This window comes from Lygodium microphyllum, chromosome 29 (genome assembly GCF_053477565.2).
Source record: "Lygodium microphyllum isolate KBCC chromosome 29, Lygodium_microphyllum_v1.1.10, whole genome shotgun sequence".
Classification (NCBI taxonomy): domain Eukaryota; kingdom Viridiplantae; phylum Streptophyta; class Polypodiopsida; order Schizaeales; family Lygodiaceae; genus Lygodium; species Lygodium microphyllum.
In genome coordinates this window covers 62,879,370-62,897,378 of record NC_141163.1, presented here as the reverse complement: position 1 = coordinate 62,897,378, position 18,009 = coordinate 62,879,370, and the positions used below count along the sequence as shown (strand labels likewise).

The window sequence follows — 18,009 nt, the reverse complement described above, 5'->3', positions numbered from 1 at the left end:
GGTGTAAGCTCTCTCCACTTGGTCAGCTTTCTTCACCTTGCATCTGTCTTCTCTCCTGTGGCGTTAGCACCTTGAGCCCTTGGTATTTGCGTTTTGCTACTTGGGGACATCCTTCACATTTGGCGTCATTATCCATCACCTGGCGTCAGCATTTGGGCTGCTCTCCTTGCGTTTGATAGCTCTGACACACTTTGGGATTTGCTTTTGCTGCCCAAGCCATCTCCCCGACATATGAGGATTGCACTTTGCTCCCTTGACAGCTGGTGATCATCTTCCTCAGCACAAATGGCATGAGAGGATTGCGGTTTGCTCCCTCGATGGTGTTGGGTGTAAAGCCCCTTTGGGTGTAAACTCCCATTTATCCCGTGTGTATAAACTTACGGGTGTGAACACACCCTTCACTTGTACCCTAACATATAAATACATTTTTATTCTGTGTACCGTGCAACACACTGGTACACTCTTACTCAATTCTCTTACTCAATTCTCTCATCTCTCAGCTCTATCACTGTTCATTCCAGTCTTGCATTCTGTCTCGCATTCTGTTAACACTCCAGCTCAACTAACTGGTATCAGAGCTCTTGGTTACAGCGTTTGCGCTTCCCAAGAGTAGCATAGGTTGCGGGACAGGACACGTGCGGCAGATTAGGATAGTGTGCAGCAGGTCAAGCTCAAGAAAGAGCGACCAGCACAAATCGAGCAGTGGGAGAAACGACCAGCACAGGTCAACATGAAGAAAAAGTGACCTGTGCAGCACAGGTTAAGTAGAAGCAAAGAGCGCCAGCGAGTGGGCGACCAGAGGACCAGTGGGCGTCAGTGAGTGTGTGACCAGAGTACCAGCGGGCGCGACCAGACCAGTGGGCACCCAAGGGGCGACCAGTTTTGTTGTGTCAACGTCAAATGAAACCAAGACGGGGACAGCCACAGTCATCGACATCACGTGTCTGCTCAACGGGAGCAGGCAGGCGATGACCAGCAGATAATTTTTTATTTTTTGGTTGTGAAGTGGCTTATTCTAAGCCCTGGTTCACGTGTGCAAGCACGGTCTTCAGACCAGTGTATTTTTATGCCCGGAAATTTGGGGGTTTTCCCAGATCTGATGTTGGTAATATATATCAAGACAACCTGACCAGAAATTTGCAGAAATTGCACACATTGGTTCTAAAAATTTTGGGGCTTTTCTCAAATCAATGAAATTTTGCTTAGCAAGTCAAATTTGTTGACATTGGTGCACAATTGACCTGAAAAAATTTGGGGCTTTTGCAAGATTTTGGCAAACTTTGCCAATTTTGCCCGTTTTATGGTCTCAGGTTTATGTATTTATGCAATCGGTTCAGATTTGTTAGTAAAATTTTGGGGCTTTTGCTGAAATTTGAGAATTTTGGCAAAAATGATGTCTGAAATGTACATTGGAAACATTGCTGATGCAACCTTGGTGCTGTGAGCAGTGAGATTCATCCCTCACTTGTGAAATATTGAAGAAATTGCAGACAATCTTGGTTTCTTCTGTGTATCAAAAGTACTTGGTCACATATGTATGCAGTACATTGATGTATGACTGAACAGTCATTTTGCAGCAGTCTTAGTGATCATTTGCAGATCTGGGATTATTGCAGATGTACTTTTGGTGATATTGCTGAAGTGGGAGTTACTTGACAGTGATGTATGCTTTGAGTATATGCTGAAATTTCAGTTATACTGCTGAAAGTCATCAGTTTTACTGCTGTACATGTACTTGGACTAAACCTTGCTCTCATTGACTGAAAATTTGGGCTGATATTAACTGAATATTCAGCTCATTGTTTGCTGTTATAAATTGCAGTATTGTTCGTTGCGTACATTGCTGAAAAATGGCTGCAAATGCTTCAAGTAGTAGTGACACTAAATCCCTTCTTGAAATCAAGAGATTTGATGGCATTGGTTTTGACTTGTGGAAGGATAAGATGCAAGGCATTTTATTTCTCAAGGATTGTGACGATGTTCTTTTGGAAGTCAAGCTTGCAACCATGATAGATGAGGATTGGGGTAGACTCAACAAGAAGGCCATTGCATACATTAAAATGGCTGTATCTGATGATGTACATACAGACATTAAGCGTCTTGATACAGCTTATGCCATATGGAAAAAGTTAATGGACATTTATGAAAATACAACTCTAGTAAATCAAGTATATCTCATGCGCAAGCTTGTAAACATGGAGTTGGACGAGTCTAAGCTAGTATCGGAGCATTTGAGTGCTTTCATAGGGATTTTGAGCTAGTTGCAGGACTCTGGTTTGTAGCCCTTTAATGATAAATTGAAGGCCATTTTTTTGTTGATGACTTGCCTGATAGCTGGGAGTCATTGGTTGTCTCATTGAGTAACAATCGTGCTTTAATCTTTGATGGTGTTAGGGGTTCTATTCTCAGTGAGGAGATTAGAAGAAAGTCCAATGGAGAAAGCAGTGGTTCAGCTTATCATCTTAGAGGCAGGTCAGAAAAGAGGGGTAATGCAAGAAATAAAGGCAAAAGCAGGAGTAAAAGCAAGGGCAAACAACAGGATGCCACCTACTATCAATGTGGATATAAAGGGCATAAAAAGCCCGACTGTTGCCACTACAAGAAAGAGCAAGAAAGAAAGAAACAACAAGGAAAGAAAAAGAAGGATGACAAGAAAGATGATGAGATGATGATAGATCTCTCTCAAAAGAACTTGCAAAGGCAAATGTTGCATGTAGTGTGGTTATTGAAGAGCTCTCTGATACTGGAGAGATACTTGTTGCAGCCTCATGTAATGATGCAGATATTATAGTAGCAGCAGGTGATATACACATCATTAAAAGGGAGTTGATTGATGCCTTACTTTCAGCTCATGATGGGTTGTCTTATTCATGAATAGTGTACAACGATACCTCTTTTCATGTCACTTCCTCTTTGGAGTCATTTTTTGAATATACTTGAGATTGCCTAGGAAAGGTTTACTCGGGCAACAATCATGCATGTGAAATAGAGAGTGTAGGTACCATTCACTTGGCCCTTGAAAATGGCCAAGAGCTGATTTTGCATGATGCCAAATATGTACTTGGCATAAAGAAAAGTCTATTATCAGTTGAACAACTTGATGCAAGAGGGTATTTTACTACCTTTGGTGGTGGATCTTGGAAGGTCCACAAGGGCTCTATACTGATTGTTAAAGGTAGCAAAAAGGGGACTTTGCATTATTTGCATATTATAGCATGACTTGGCAAATTTTTGGCTATGGCTGAAGTTCATTCACAGATGAAACTTTGACACAAAAAACTTGGTCATATGAACTAGCAAGGCCTTTAGATTCTCTCCTCTTTAGGGAGATTTGATGTAAAAGGCTCTGGTCTCGACTTTTGTAATGATTGTATATATGGAAAACATGTGAAGTCTCCTTATTACTGTGGTGTTGTTAAGAAGTCCAATGCTCTTGACTTAGTACATTCAGATGTGTGTACTATGCCTGATAATTCACATGGGGATGTACGATACTTTGTCACTTTTATTGATGATTTCAGTAGAAAGTCATGGGTGTATGTATTAAAGAGCAAAAAGGAAGTGTTTGATGCTTTTAAAGGTTTCATGCCTTTGTTACCACACAGAAAGAGCTTAAGTTAAAAGTTATAAGAATGGATAATGGGGGTGAGAATATCTCTAATGAGTTCAAAAGGTTTTGTGAGATGCATAGCATTAAGAGGGAGTTGATAGCCCCTTACAACCCTGCATTAAATGGCGTGGCTGAACAATATGATTGCACACTTTGTGAGAGAGTCAGATGCATGTTGTCCATTGTTGATCTCTCGCAATAGTTTTGGGGAGAGGCTGTTAAAATTGCAGTTCATCTGTGCAATCGCTCTCCCAATCATGCATTGGAAAATGGCATTCTTGAAGAGGTTTGGTCTAGCAAACCTGCTTTATATGACCATTTGTGTGTCTTTGGTTGTGATGCTTTTGTGCATATTCTTGTAAATTAGAGGACTAACTAGACATGAAATACATCAAGGGCATCTTCATGGGATATGGAGATGAGGGAGAGATGGGATATAGAGTTTGGCTTCCTCAGGATAGGAAGATAGTACGCAACTGAGACATAGTATTTAATGAGGCAAAGTTGCTGAAAAATGCTACATATGGTGACCTTGACAAGAAGAAGGTCAAGTTTCAACATGTACAGCCAGCCATGCAGCAACCATTAGCTGAAGATTGTGTCACTTTTGATGCTAAAAATGAGCAGCAACCTATTGTGCTATAGCCAGAAGATAATGGATAGCAAATTGATGCACATGATGGAATAGGACAACTAGAATAACATACTAAAAACATGTTACAGTTACAAGAAAATGCTGAAAATTATCACGAGGTGATGGTGTGCACATACCTGAGGATGTAGGCCCATTGTCTATCAATATAGATCATTGGGTAAGAAGGTCTACACGTGCCAGAAGGCAGCTACAGAGGTTTCAACCATCTTTGGATTGCATTTTATTGACTGATGAAGGTGAGACTTTGACATTTAAAGAGGCATAGTCATGTGAAAACAAGAGAAAGTGGGAGCTTGCTATGCAGGAAGAGATGAAGTCTTTATATGTGAATAACAAATGGAAGCTTGTACCTTTGCCCAAGGATAGGAAAGCTATTCCTGAAAACAAGAGAAAGTGGGAGCTTGCTATGCAGGAAGAGATGAAGTCTCTATATGCGAATAACAAATGGGAGCTTGTACCTTTGCCCAAGGATAGGAAAGCTATTCCTAACAAATGGGTTTATAAGGTGAAATGCATTGATGGGAAGCCCAAATACAAGGCATGTTTGGTTGCTAAGGGCTATGCACAGAAGGAAGGCATAGACTTCTAGGAGGTTTTTTCACTAGTGGTGAAGATGACTACGAATTTTGTTTGTTTTCACTACATCCTTGGATTTAGAGTTGGATCAGATGGATGTGAAGACTGTTTTTCTTCATGGTGACCTTGATGAGGAGCTGTACATGAAATAGCCTGAAGGTTTTGCTATTCTAGGGAAAGAGCATTTAGTTTGTAAGTTGAAATACAGCTTATATGGGCTGAAATAGGCCCCTAGACAGTGGTATAAAAAGTTTGATACTTTTATGCTCAGCCATGGATTCAAATGCAGCCATGAAGGTCACTGCTTATACACTAAAAAGGCTGATGATGGAAGCCTTATTGTGCTGGTTTTATATGTGGATGGCATGCTGATTGTAGGAAAGCATAAGAGTACTTTACATTCTCTTAAAAGGCAGCTGAGTTCAGCCTTCTCAATGAAAGATTTGGGAGCAGCTGAACACATTTTGGGCATGCGCATTAAAAGAGATAGAGGGCAACACTTGTTGTTTCTCTCACAAGAAAGTACATCAGCAAAGTACTTGACATATTTAATATGGCCGATGCTAAGCCTCTTGGTGTGTCTTTACCACCATATACAAAGCTTAGCAAAGTTGATTGTCCAAAATTTGATGCAGCTGCTATTGCGATGAAAGGCATACCTTATGCATCAGCTTGTGGTTCTTTGATGTATGCCATGGTTGCAACTCGCCCAGACATCGCTCATGCAGTGGGAGTTGTTAGTAGATTCATGTCTAACCATGGCAAACCACATTGGAAAGCGGTGAAATGTATCTTTAGATACTTAAAAGGTACACAAGACAAGTGTATATGCTATGGAAAGGGTACACTAGAGCTGTAGGGGTTCTATGATTCGGACATGGCAGGAGATCTTGACACCATGTAAGACGTACCCGCACCGCAACAAAAGTCTAGACCAGATCAGCATCCCTTTACCCCATCTAGATTGTTAGTAGATGTGTGTCTTGTACGTCATCTCCTGCCTTTGAGCCTCAATCCAAGTCAGACAAGAACGTAAGAAGCTCTGGCATTGTTTTTGTCTATCATTTATGTACTTTAGGCACTTTAGATGGAGGGCACATTGGTGCATTTCTCTTTGGGTACTATGGGCTGTCCTGGGAATAATCTGGGCTTGGCCACTTTATCTCCAACTATGGCCCCAATTTTCCTATTTATAGGTGGCCTGCCCTCTCTCTCTTATTATCCATCATTCATCTTTTGTGATCAGCCAACCCCCCCTCCTTCTCTCATCCCCCTACTATCATCTAGTGCCCACACTAATGTGTATGCAATCAGATTGTTCCTTCTCTCACTTATGTTTTCTTTGTCTCCTCTCCGAGTCCACTTTCCTTTCTACTGCACACCCTCATGTGGTATCAAAGCCAACTGTGGAAGCTGGTGTCTATGAAAGGGAGCGATCCGTCTACTATTCCAGCCAGAAGGCGTCATCTTTCTGCAGAGTTTTGTTGCATTTACTGCTCAGCTGAGCAAAGCGACCAGTCTACTGGCTTTATGTGCTGTGTGAGGTGCCAGATGTCCACTCTGCAAGTTGCGTTTTATCCAGACCTGCCCTCAGTCATCTGTGTCTTGGGTCAGAAGACTATTATTCAGACCGGGGCAGCTTCTGCAGTCCTGGACAGCCACTTCCCAGCCCTGTGCAGCAGGTATACAGACTTGGATGGCATCATTTTCAGACGATAGCAGCTGTTCTTCTCTGCTGGAAACACTACATTAAAAGTGGCACACACTTATTCAGCTGTGTTCCTGCATGACCAGTTGTCCTTTCTGCTGGGGCAGCACCATTTAAAGCCTTTGTAACCGGGTAGGTCTGTAGCTTCTTTTTTAGCTGGGCAGCTTCTCCTCCAAGCAGGCAGGATGTCTACTGTGCTGAGTTACCTGTACAGACCTGCATTCTGGGCTGGAAATCCCTTTTGAGTGCTGACATCAGCATTTGCAGAGCTTGTAGCCTGCATTTTCAGTCAGTATACCTCCCCAGAATCAAAGCGACAATCAAAGTGACACTCCTGCCTTGGATATTCCCCGTCCACACTGCTGCGCATCAGTCTTTTTGCTGCCTTGACGGACCCCGAACAAGCAGATGATTTCAGCTGTCTTCATTCTAGTTGTAGCAACTTCTACTTGTTTTCTTGCAGGTATTCTTCAAGGCCATCTATGGCCAACGTATATGTGTAGGGGGTCATGCGGATCAAGATCACGAAGACCCACCATCCTATCATTCTCTTCCTTCAAATTCTTTTGAGGCTTCTAGTCCCTGTTTGGCAAGTTTGGCACCCATTGAGCAAGTGCTCTTTCTACCTTTTCTATCCACATCAAAGTGTCAAAAAAATGACTAAGAGACTAGAGAGAGAGTAGGGTTTGTGGGGAGAAAATCAGTGTGTACAGCAAACAATGAGAGAGAATAGAAACTCAGAAACACAAGAAGAACACGGTGATGATGCACTGAATCATGCTATGAGAAGAAAAGTTAATACAATGGAGCCAAAGCTTAGAAGATGACTACACTGTCGTGTCTGAAGCAAGTAGCAGCCCTTGGGGGGAGTCTGCGTAGTGAAGGAAGTAAAACGCAGTCCTCAAAGCGGTGGGCTATCGAAGTAATCACTAGAAGGTGAAGGACAGCCGTCTTGGTTCAACATGGGGATCCATGGTATGTTGGGGAATAGGGATTGTCACAAAAGCCTGTATGGGGTAAAGGTTCAACAATGCATTGGACTTGCTTGACCATAGAAAGTAGTTTGTCCTAGGGATAGGATGATAATAAGGTGGTTGAGGAGAAACCCACTCACGATTATTATAACGGTCCTGGTGGCCTTCACAATGATCCTCATGGTCATGGCTGTGTGGGTCTGGGTTGTCACTTCGACGGTCCTCATGGTCCCAATCCACTTGATTTTATCTATCATACTAGTTTGCCATCTGTATCCTTCCAAGAATGGTGCAAAAACCAAGAAAATGCTGCTGCTGATGGAGAAGGTGACCTAGAAGATGATGACTTTCAGCCTGTTTGGGGCCCATTTGTCTGCTGTATAGCAGGTTTGATGATGTCAACAATAAACAGTGGGGAGTATCCATGGCTCAAAGATCAGAACATTGTTGGGCAAAGGTGGTGCTCTGCTAAACACAATGTAGAGAGGTGGCTGGAGCAGGATTGCAGCCCTTTAAGAGATTGAAAGTGTCAAGGTAGCTAAGGGAAATTCTGCCCTGAGTGAAATGCAGCCTGTTAGCACTATTTTGGATGAATTTGTTTGTTTGGGTCCTATTTGCTATTTATGTTGTTGTGTTTGTCACAGGGACGTAAATTTTGATGCTTTGATTAGCATTTTACTTAGACATTAATTAAATGAGCCTGTGCAATATGCATGTCAGTTGAGTAATTAGATGATTAATGAGTTCAGAGGATACTCAGGACCACACGGGAGCTAAAATGGCCTAGCCAATTTAATTTTGCATGGACACATTTGATTTCTTGGGCAAGGACAAGGCTAGAATTAATGTTCAGAAATATTAATTCTGAAAATTAATTAATGGCTGAAAAATTCAGTTACAAGGCTGCCACTTGGGAAAAATTACTCATGCAAGTGAGGGGAGGGCTGTCAGAGGTTGGTGGAGGTTCATTCCAACACACACACACACACATATATATATATATATATATAGAGAGAGAGAGAGAGAGAGAGAGAGAGAGAGAGAGAGAGAGAGAGAGGCTGCTACTGTCGTAGGTGCCTGTTTTGGAGCAAATCTCAGCTTGCCAAGAGGTGATTTTGGCCATGGCAGCCAACAAAAGGCTCTAGGACAGTAGGGAACAGCTTCTACATGCTTTGGAGCAGCTGATGACCAGCTTTTGGGTTGTAATCAATTGGTGTGAGAACTTTTTTGGGCATTGGTAGTGGGCAACTGCCGTTTGGAGCCTTTCTTCATGAAGAAAATCTGAATTTTCTCTTCCCTCAACTCTAACAATCTCTAATGAGATGTTAGCAATTTCTAGCAAATCTCAGCCATTTTAATTAGAATGCAGTCATTAATGGTGGACAACAAGAGCATTTGCTGGTGTAAACCCTAATTTACAACAAAATTAGGGGCTAGCAGCCATGTTAGGTCCTGTGCCAAGATATTGAAGGCTTAGTACTTGGAATCAACAGTTAGAATTCGAGGGATTGCCAAAGATTTCAAGAAGCTAGTCATTGCAATTGGATTTGGGGTTCATTTTGACTAACCAAGGGTCAATTGGAGGCCAATCCTTTGTTGGATTAAGTGACAAATTAGATTGAAGGCTTGGTGGCTATTTTTGACAGCAAGAGACATTGGAAAATCATAAATGAATGATCATCAAAAGGTTCAACAGACCTGGACTGCAGGGTGTCACCACCTTTTCCATAGCTAGCTTCTCGCCAAGGGTGTTTGTCATCTTTTCTTGGAGCGAGGCTTGTTATGATATGCAATTTCTTTATTTTATCTCATAATAGTGTGTTTTTTTTCTTTTTTTTTTCTTTTTCTCCCTACTCTCGAGGGCATTTTCACATTTTCTCGAAGAGTAGGTTGCCATAGCAAGGATTGAAGTCTGTTTCCTCCATAACCTATATTTTTTTAATTCTCTTTTGTTTTTTTCAAAGACATGTATATCATGTTTTCCATTAGGGTCTCCATAGCCGCCTTTGGATCCATGCCCAATTATTGAAGACTCATGTACTCCGTGTAGTTGTCGAAGGCATTAATTTACAACGGATTAGAGGGATAGCCCATTTCCAAATTATTGTGGTCCGCATGTGAGAGATTGAAGGTCCAAATTGAGCTTGGATTGTTGCACAATCAAGGGCAAATTATGCCCAAGCAGTGTTAATAATTTATGACAACCATTTATATTGAAGATTGAAGGATGTCAGCCTATATCTTGGTGTACTTCAACCTTACAGTAATACAAGATAAAGAAATATTGCGAGGGGTATAGAGCTAAGAAATGCATTACATGCTGATTAGCCCCTTAAACAGTTCCAAAACATGCTTATTTGATGAAAAATGCAAAAACAGTGTGCAATTTGAGAGAGTTTTTGTGAAACCCTAATGTGGGAGGGCCCATCCACATCTATAAATAGATAGGTTGTCCCCATTTAGTCTTCATCCTTTTGTGTAGGTTTCTCACTTTACTATGTAGATTTCAATCACCTACCGCCTACTGTCTAGCCATCATTGATTGCAACTCATCACTATTCAACCCTAGGTGGCCTATTTTCAGCCATCGCCTTGCCCTTTGGAGATCTCCATCTACTGCTTGATCATAGCACTTGATTAGCTTGTGCTTTTAGCATCTACTGCTAGGCGACGGGTTGCTGCCATCTCTCCCACTAGGTGACTACTGCAATACTTGTGTTTTTTCTGTCCAGCAGATTGCCTACATCAATAAACACGTCTCCTATTGTCACCTAACATTCTTTGCCTCAGGTGATTAGTTTTCAGCCTTCTCTGGTAGTGTACTGCTGCGTTTACTAGATTTCAGCCTTCGACTGCTATGTTTTGGTGATGAGCCCGTTGCCCTTCATTATTTAGGACTCTCTCATCTCTAACTAGTGGTTAAAATACTTGGGATCCATCTTCGGTGGACGTCACTCTCTCTGACGCTATTGCTTTGCCCTTGGGCACTTTGTACACTAGTCATTTATTTACAATTTTCATTCACTTCAAAGTTGTGTTCTTTCTCTCTTCTTTTGCTTGTGTTTGTTTTTGTGTTTGAGTTTTGAGTTTTGCTTTTAGGGTTTAAGTTTTGTATGTCTAGATGCACTTTCAAACAATTTAGGGCTTTTGCATAGCAACTAAGAAACATGTTTCTTTTAGTTTGAAAGTTACGAAATGTTTCTTAAAGTACGAAACGTTTTTGAGAGTAAAAAACATGGTTTTTTTTTTGGTTTTTTTTGAGTTGGAACCCACAACATAGCTTTTTTGACAAAAACTATTGGGCTATGTTAAATATGATGATGATGATGTGTAATGACTCGTGAGGGCTTAAGATTTTGGATGACAGATTGATGGTTTTGTGATTTTGTTTAGTTATTGGACTTTGTCAATCTAGTATCTATTCTTGTCTTGAGAGTTGATTATTATACGACTTTAGTCTCATTTATAAGTTATTTATGATATATTATGATTCATTCTCAATTTTGACATTTTATTAGTTTGTTTTGAAATGAGAGTCATGATGTTGCAACTTGACTCAGTCCATATTGTAGATAGGCTATTTACATGTTTATTTCGATTTTCTTTATATAATATATACAAGTCATAATGTTTGAGCTCTAAACCAAAGTATAGCTTGTCCAAAGACTAACTTTGACATAAGTGACAAGTCAATAATGAATCATGGATATGTAACTTATTATTCTGAGTTGACTCTATTATCATTCAAGCTCAATCAGCTATTCTTTGTTTAAGAGAGAGTTCCATAGAGGTTTAGAGCCTCTTTTCCTAGTCAAAACTATGAAAAATCTCTATTTAAAAAAACCCGCGTTTCTTATTTTAACCCCTCTTGAAAGAAACTTACAAAACACGTTCCTAATGTTTTATTTCTAAACGTTTCTGGTTGCTATGGGCTTTTAGAACCTTAGTGCTGAAGTTTTATTGAAAATATTAAATTTGGGTAGAGGGTCATAGTTTGGGCATAGGACACTTCAATTTATTATTTTGATGTGAAAAAATGTTTTTTGTACAGCGAAGAAAAAGCTTAGAAAAACCTAACGAAAGTGAACATGGGTCAGAGCTGGACAACAGTTGCTTTGGACATTCTAAACTTGCTGTGTAAGGTTCTATGTAGCCTTCTCTCTCCCCAGAGGGAAGCAATGTTATTGTTGGGAATAGTCTTGGACTGTGTGCATGCGTTTTTTTTCAGTTTTATGCTGAGATTGCATGCTTTAAAAGTTTAGCAGCAGATCTGCTTAGATCTGATGCTTGATAATCACTATTGGTGAGAGAAATTGGTGGCTAAGTTACTTACTAGACAGTGGTGGCTAAGTTACTTACTAGACAGTGCAGACCAATCTGTGAGAGTAGGTACTCAAGAGCAAGTTACTGGTTAGGGGTTGATAGTGGCTGAAATTCTTTCAAAGCAAAATTAGGTTCTTTTGTGTGACTCTCAGTTATCTTTAAAAAATGCTGCAAGGGCTTCAAGCTTTGGGGCCAATTTTGTTTTGGGCCTTTGAGTAGGAGCATTCTAGCTCCCTTGTGTTAAGTGCGTAAATTGTTTTTTTGCTGATTTCATAATTAAGCTTAAGGTTAAGTGCTTTGCAAGCTAAGTCTATGATTATTGCCAGTTAAGTCTATGGTTAAGTTTGCGTAGTCGGCTAGAGCAAAGTGTTAAAGAATGGCTGAGTGCACCTTGTTGGTTCAAGTGCTTGCTACATGGGACTTGAGGTATGACCTCCAACAATTCTTTTCATGATGAATTTTGAATTTCTTTGTTTGCCACACCAGGGCAAGGGCACTATCCACCTTCTCCACTCAAGTATACACAGGCTTCTTGTCCTGCTTGTTGCTGAACTTAGGTGATAACTTTCTTTGTCATTGCCACTTGTTCCTTCTTTGGAAGGTTGACTTATGGGGTGTCCCATTGTGATTGGCATTTGAGTGAGAGCTTTAAAATTTTAGCTACACCATAGGAAGGATTATGATGATGCCCAAGGTGGGTCAAATTGTTCTCTTCCAAGGAAGAGATGATGGATGGAAAGAGGGTGAACTATGTGAAGGGAGTTGAGCACTCCTGCTCATTTTGAGACCATCCTTTGGGCATTCAATGAAGAAGGGAAACCTCCCAATGCTTCTTCATGTGGTTGCTGTCACGAGGACATGTATTTTTGAAACCTCACTTAACATGTGGATTAATTTTTAATCACATGATTAAGTAAATGTTGCACATGTGAGGTGCAACTGGGATTAAAGTAAATTTACGAGCCTGGGATCTGAAGAAATCAGGGGTTGTCAAAGGCAAAAGTTGCTATAAGTTATGTCGCATAAGTACTTGGTAGTATCTGGTGCGAGTTGTTGGCCTAGGTCATCCATTTGGCCATAAGTGTCAGTTGGTGATACTAGAGAAGTGGCATTTAATGGTACCTAACACCAATCTGATGATCAAAGATAGCGTAGAGACACTCGAGAATGGAAGTTGCCTAGCCAATTTAATTATTGGTTAGTCAGATTAGTTTTTAGGACACCAAAATAATTATTAGATTAATTTTCAGTATTTAAAGGCTGAAAATTAATATGTAATTATAGAAAATGTTGGAAAAACCATTTGGAAAGGCTGCCACTTGTCAAAAATGCCCATGCAAGATTGAAAAACGTTTTAGAGGCTGGAGAAATGCATTTTTATAAATTCAGCTTGTAAGAGAGAGGGAGGGGAGGTTGTTGTTCTGATTTGCAGTCGTTGGAGGACCTTCTGAGGTAGCCAAGGGCAAGAGAAGACCAATCAACAGCAGGTGACAGCATCTACAGGCTGTTGAGACAGGGCAGCAGTAGTAAATGGTTGATTTTCTTTAGTTCTTTGCATCTACGAGCTGTTGTGGTAGGGCAGCAGTTACACTTGGCTGATTTTCTATCATTCTTCACGACAAAACTCTGAATTTTCTCTCTCTACTGCTTTCCCTCTCATCTCCCAGCCATTTCATAGCCTTGCTCCGAAGATCTCAGCATTTGGACCCTTGGAGGTTGAGAAATTGCAGATTTCTTTGCTGTAAACCCTGATCTGCAGTAGAAATTAGGGCTTAATAGCAGCCTTGGGAAGTGTGCTAAAAATTGGAATCTCCAAGACTTGAATTTTACAGGGCTGAAGGTGAATTTCAGCTTAATTCAGGTGGAGGACGAGCCAACCATTGAATTTGGGGCATTTCCCTCGTCCATGAAGTGGGTGAAGGCCAATGAAGTGGGTCAAGGGGCAAAATAGATTGAAGACTTGCTGGTCACTTTGGACAGCAAGGGGAGTTGAAATACCAAAGGGATTGGGAAAATCCCATTGTAAATCAATTTCTTCTTCAATAAAGCTAAAGAAATACCGAAAAGGGCGCCAATTTTGGGGCCAATCAGGTGTGCATTGTCCAAGATCAGTAGGCACATTTGTATTTTCAGATTTGCATTAATTGTTTGCTGCTGTAATTGAGTTGTAATCAGAGGTTTATCACCCTATCCAAGGAGGAAGTCTGGTTACAATTGCTGGCTTTGATATCAACTCGGGACATTAGTCTCCCAAATATACAACTCAAAGGAAGATGAGAGAATATGATGGCGGAAATGATATTCATAATATAGACATAATATGAATGTGCATAAGGGTAAAGGGTGCGAGTAGTGAGTCCACACTGCACTCCAGCCTCAAGTGAAATTCTGCACTCACACGTGCTCCAAATCCTGAGTCTGCCTTGCTGCCTTGTGTAGGACAGACTCATGATCATCAGCCATGATCAATTCTCGAATTGTGACCAGAAAACTCTATTGTTCATGCTCCTCAATTCACATGCATGCCATCCAGCTTCCGTTCTCACTATTGTTGACTGAGGATGAAGGTGATATGACGATCAAACTGATGATGACAGTTGCCAAATAGATGCCTTTGATAAGCATGTGCTTAACAACAATCTGACCTGCTTGGCCCATTGCTTACTCGACTGCCTTGTTTGGCTAGCAGTCTAACCTGTTTGCCATGTGGCATGCTGCTGACACTCCTGTTGTCCACTTGCCACATCACTCGCCTGTTGTATCATCATCAGCATGACTATTGGCGACTTTAATGTGAGTGGTGCCTAAGTGCATTACATTTGGGGAGTATGTAGGAAACTTAGGTGACCTGCTTGTTTTTGGGGAAGGAGAGACCTTGGTGCCCAACATGGCTATTAAGGTAGGACTAATTTTGATGATGTATGGCCCTTGTAGATGACATTGCATAAACATGCATATGATATGCTGTCCTTGGTTGTGCAACTACAAAGCAATTGCCCTATTTTGTGCTGGAGCAACTCCGAAGGCAATCTTTATACTTCTTGATATAAGTTTGCTGCATGTACCACGTGAATAGGAGCATTTTTGCACCTAATCTCTTCAGTTTCACTACTGAAGAGCAATGTACTCAAACATGATCTATATTAACAACACTAAGGCTGTCAAATGAGATACAAGGATTATTGGAACCTATAGCCAATAATAAATGTTATTAGTCCATAAAGCTCCCCTATCATGCACAAGTTGATTGGGTGTGCTTCATAAGAAAACTGACATAATTTATGAGTACTCAAAAGTTATTGGGACTTGCCAAACCCAGAATGTCTAAGGACTAAAACTTAGCAATACGTGAACAATTCCTTTTGAGTTACTTTGGGAAAGGTAGTTGCAATTTTAAGTTTTGTTTTGCAAGTGGGCCATTAAGCATTGTGTTCCTTTGAAGCTTTTTTGTCACACCTTTTGCATGCATACTATCTCTTGTGCATTAGAGTTAATGTGTTATAACACTATCTTTTTGTGTTTGACTAGAGGTTGCGACTCATTGAAGTCTTTGATGTTCAACGGATTCAAATGCGTTATGCAACATCTGCAATTGGGTAGGTGCTTAATTTACTTTTTAAAATTTGGATGTTACCCTTTCCTCTTCTGCTTTTCCCCTTTGTTTTCTATTAAGCTCTTTTATTCTTACTTTTGATGTTCTTACTCTCAATGTCCCATTACAGGGGTGCAAACATTGCAGCTACTTTTGTAGCTGTGTATGCTCTTCTAGGTCCAACCTTTCCGGGGACTTATGACATGGAGCGGTGTACATACACACTTTTTTATCCTGTATGTCTTACTCTGAAAATTTGTGATGCTTGAAGAGTTAGTTTTTGGTCCATGTTTATTTGTGCTTGATGTTGATTTTGTAGTTTAGAAAAGTTGATACTGGTCAAGGTGCCTTTGAAATATAGAATTTACTTTGCAGGGTCTCTCTTTTGCATTTCCAATACCGGCACAATATGCTTTACGATGCCAAGATCGTGAAGGTGTGCTCTATCATTGTCATTATTTGTTGTAATCATAGGCATTGATTCCATTTTTTCTAAGCCTATTCAGATGTATATTGACAGCTGATTTGCCCCTCGAGTTTCCTGATGGTACAACACCAGTTATGTCACGAGTATGCATTTATGACAGTTCCATTGGTAGTGGTGGGGTTGGTGTGGGAGTGGGATCAACATTGAAGAAGGCTGTACCACCTCAGCTGCCTGCAGGAAGCCTTTATTTGGAGGAGGTGCATGCAAAGGTTTTCTTTCTTTCCCTATTTGTTATTCTTTTCCACTTTACTTTTGAGGACTAATGTCGTTTTAGTATGTAGTCTGTTTGCTTTGGTGCCCTTTAAATCAAGTATAGAGCCAGAATGTCTTTTGCACACTCCAAAATAATAATTCTTTACTTTGTTTTAGCTGCTCCTATTTGCCTTGTCATCTGAGTGGGGGACGTCAGGAGACTTGTCCAGTATAGAGTTGAGGGCATTTTTGGGGGCGAGTTACTTGAAGTTTGTCTCCCTTATGTGCCAGTGTCACATATGTATCTTTGCCTATATATGACATATAGGAAGCCTTAGGCCATTTTTCCTCTCATCACTGTTGGGCATGTTCCGTCACTCATCAGTTCCCTCATATGTGCTACCATTGCATTTCTTGATTCATACCTATACAGATTCATTCATCACCTTCAATCCTTTGTGTGGATCTTTCCCAGCACACACTAGCACTTGTCCGCATGCCCTGCTCAATGACAATTGTGGCCTGTGTAATGTGCTCCAGACAAGATGGTAATGGATTTTCGTGTACTTTGTCCTTGGACACTGATTGATTACCTTTCATCATGTTTCCAACCTCTTCCATGACCATGAAGATGACTTATGACAACAAGGGCCCTCTGTTTTATAAGATAGAGGAATGCTTTGAAGCCTTAAAGTCCATCACAGAAGGAAGAGACTCCAAGATGGGGAGGATTATCACAAATAGAACCAACATAGAGATGCAAAAAAGGAATCTGGGAGGTTGTTGAAGAAACCATGAACCTTGCAGTGATCATAATGGCAGTTGCAGTATGTACTTACTGATATTGCATAATCGTGCCCATTAACTTGGGATCATCATCAAGCTTCAAATTATGTAAGTGAGACTCAAGATTAAAGATCCTGGGCAGCGTTCCATATAAGTTGCCAATGCCATTAAATGTCAATTGTGAGGTGCATATGCAAGAACCTTATGTGGAAGTGAAAATACCAAGCATGTGCAGGGTGCATTATTCATAGTGTTAGTATCATCAGAAGGAAATAAGTGCCGTAAAAATTCTCTCTAACTCAGATAGCTCATTCAACGAGGTTCAAATTCAAATGTAGTGCTTTATGTTCTTGAATTGTCAATTATGGATACTCAAGGAACTTGTTGATTGGTCAAATTGGTAAGTCTAAGTTATCTTTTTAGACTATTGATGTTTACAATGTTTATAGCCATGTTAGGACAGTCATGAATAGACGTGATATTCATGTGTGCGCAAATGCGTGGGTTGGACGACCTTCATGTATACAGCCCCTGAAGTTTTTTTGGTGGTTGTTCCTTCTTAATATGGGATGTACGATTTTGAGGTCTTTAGTTGAGGCATGGGCCATGGACTTTTTCAACAAAAGCAAAAGATTGGCTACAATCCTGCCTTATATAGGGGCAGAGAGTAAAGAATTGGGACAGTAATGTGAACAAGCACTATGTTCCTTTCAAAATGTGGTAGTAGCAAGTTACAGGTGAACAAAAGGAGAGAGATTAGTTAAAAAGCATTGAATGGAAAAGGAGATGCACAGAAAGACAAAGTGAGATCTCTACATGTAAGAGCATTGAGTGGTAGACCGTACATGTAGGAGTAATGATTATTTACCTCACAGCAAACAAAATTTTGCCATGTAAGCATTCATTGTTTAACCTTAATGACTTTGGCTCAATAAGGGCATGTTGGACCTATGTGATGCCTTTTTGGCAGGACCACGAACAATCTTACAATGAGCCTTTCATTGCTTCTGATGTTGATGCTTTGTTTGGTGCTCTGCTTGCAGTTGGGAGAAGAACTCTTATTCACAGCAGGAGGTCAACACTTACCTTTTGGAGCCTCTCCTCAG

General features: G+C 40.6%; 1 protein-coding gene across 1 annotated transcript in view; it reads left to right on the top strand.

The window, feature by feature from the left end:
- LOC148010706 (PHAF1 protein At3g51130) overlaps positions 1–18,009 on the top strand; it is a 31,535-nt gene that overhangs the window by 11,865 nt on the left and 1,661 nt on the right. Inside the window, exons 4-8 of the mRNA XM_087671946.1 lie at positions 15,375–15,442; positions 15,569–15,674; positions 15,814–15,874; positions 15,959–16,134; positions 17,947–18,009. Coding sequence (XP_087528072.1) covers positions 15,375–15,442; positions 15,569–15,674; positions 15,814–15,874; positions 15,959–16,134; positions 17,947–18,009 — 474 coding nt within the window. The remainder of the gene's footprint in view (positions 1–15,374; positions 15,443–15,568; positions 15,675–15,813; positions 15,875–15,958; positions 16,135–17,946) is intronic.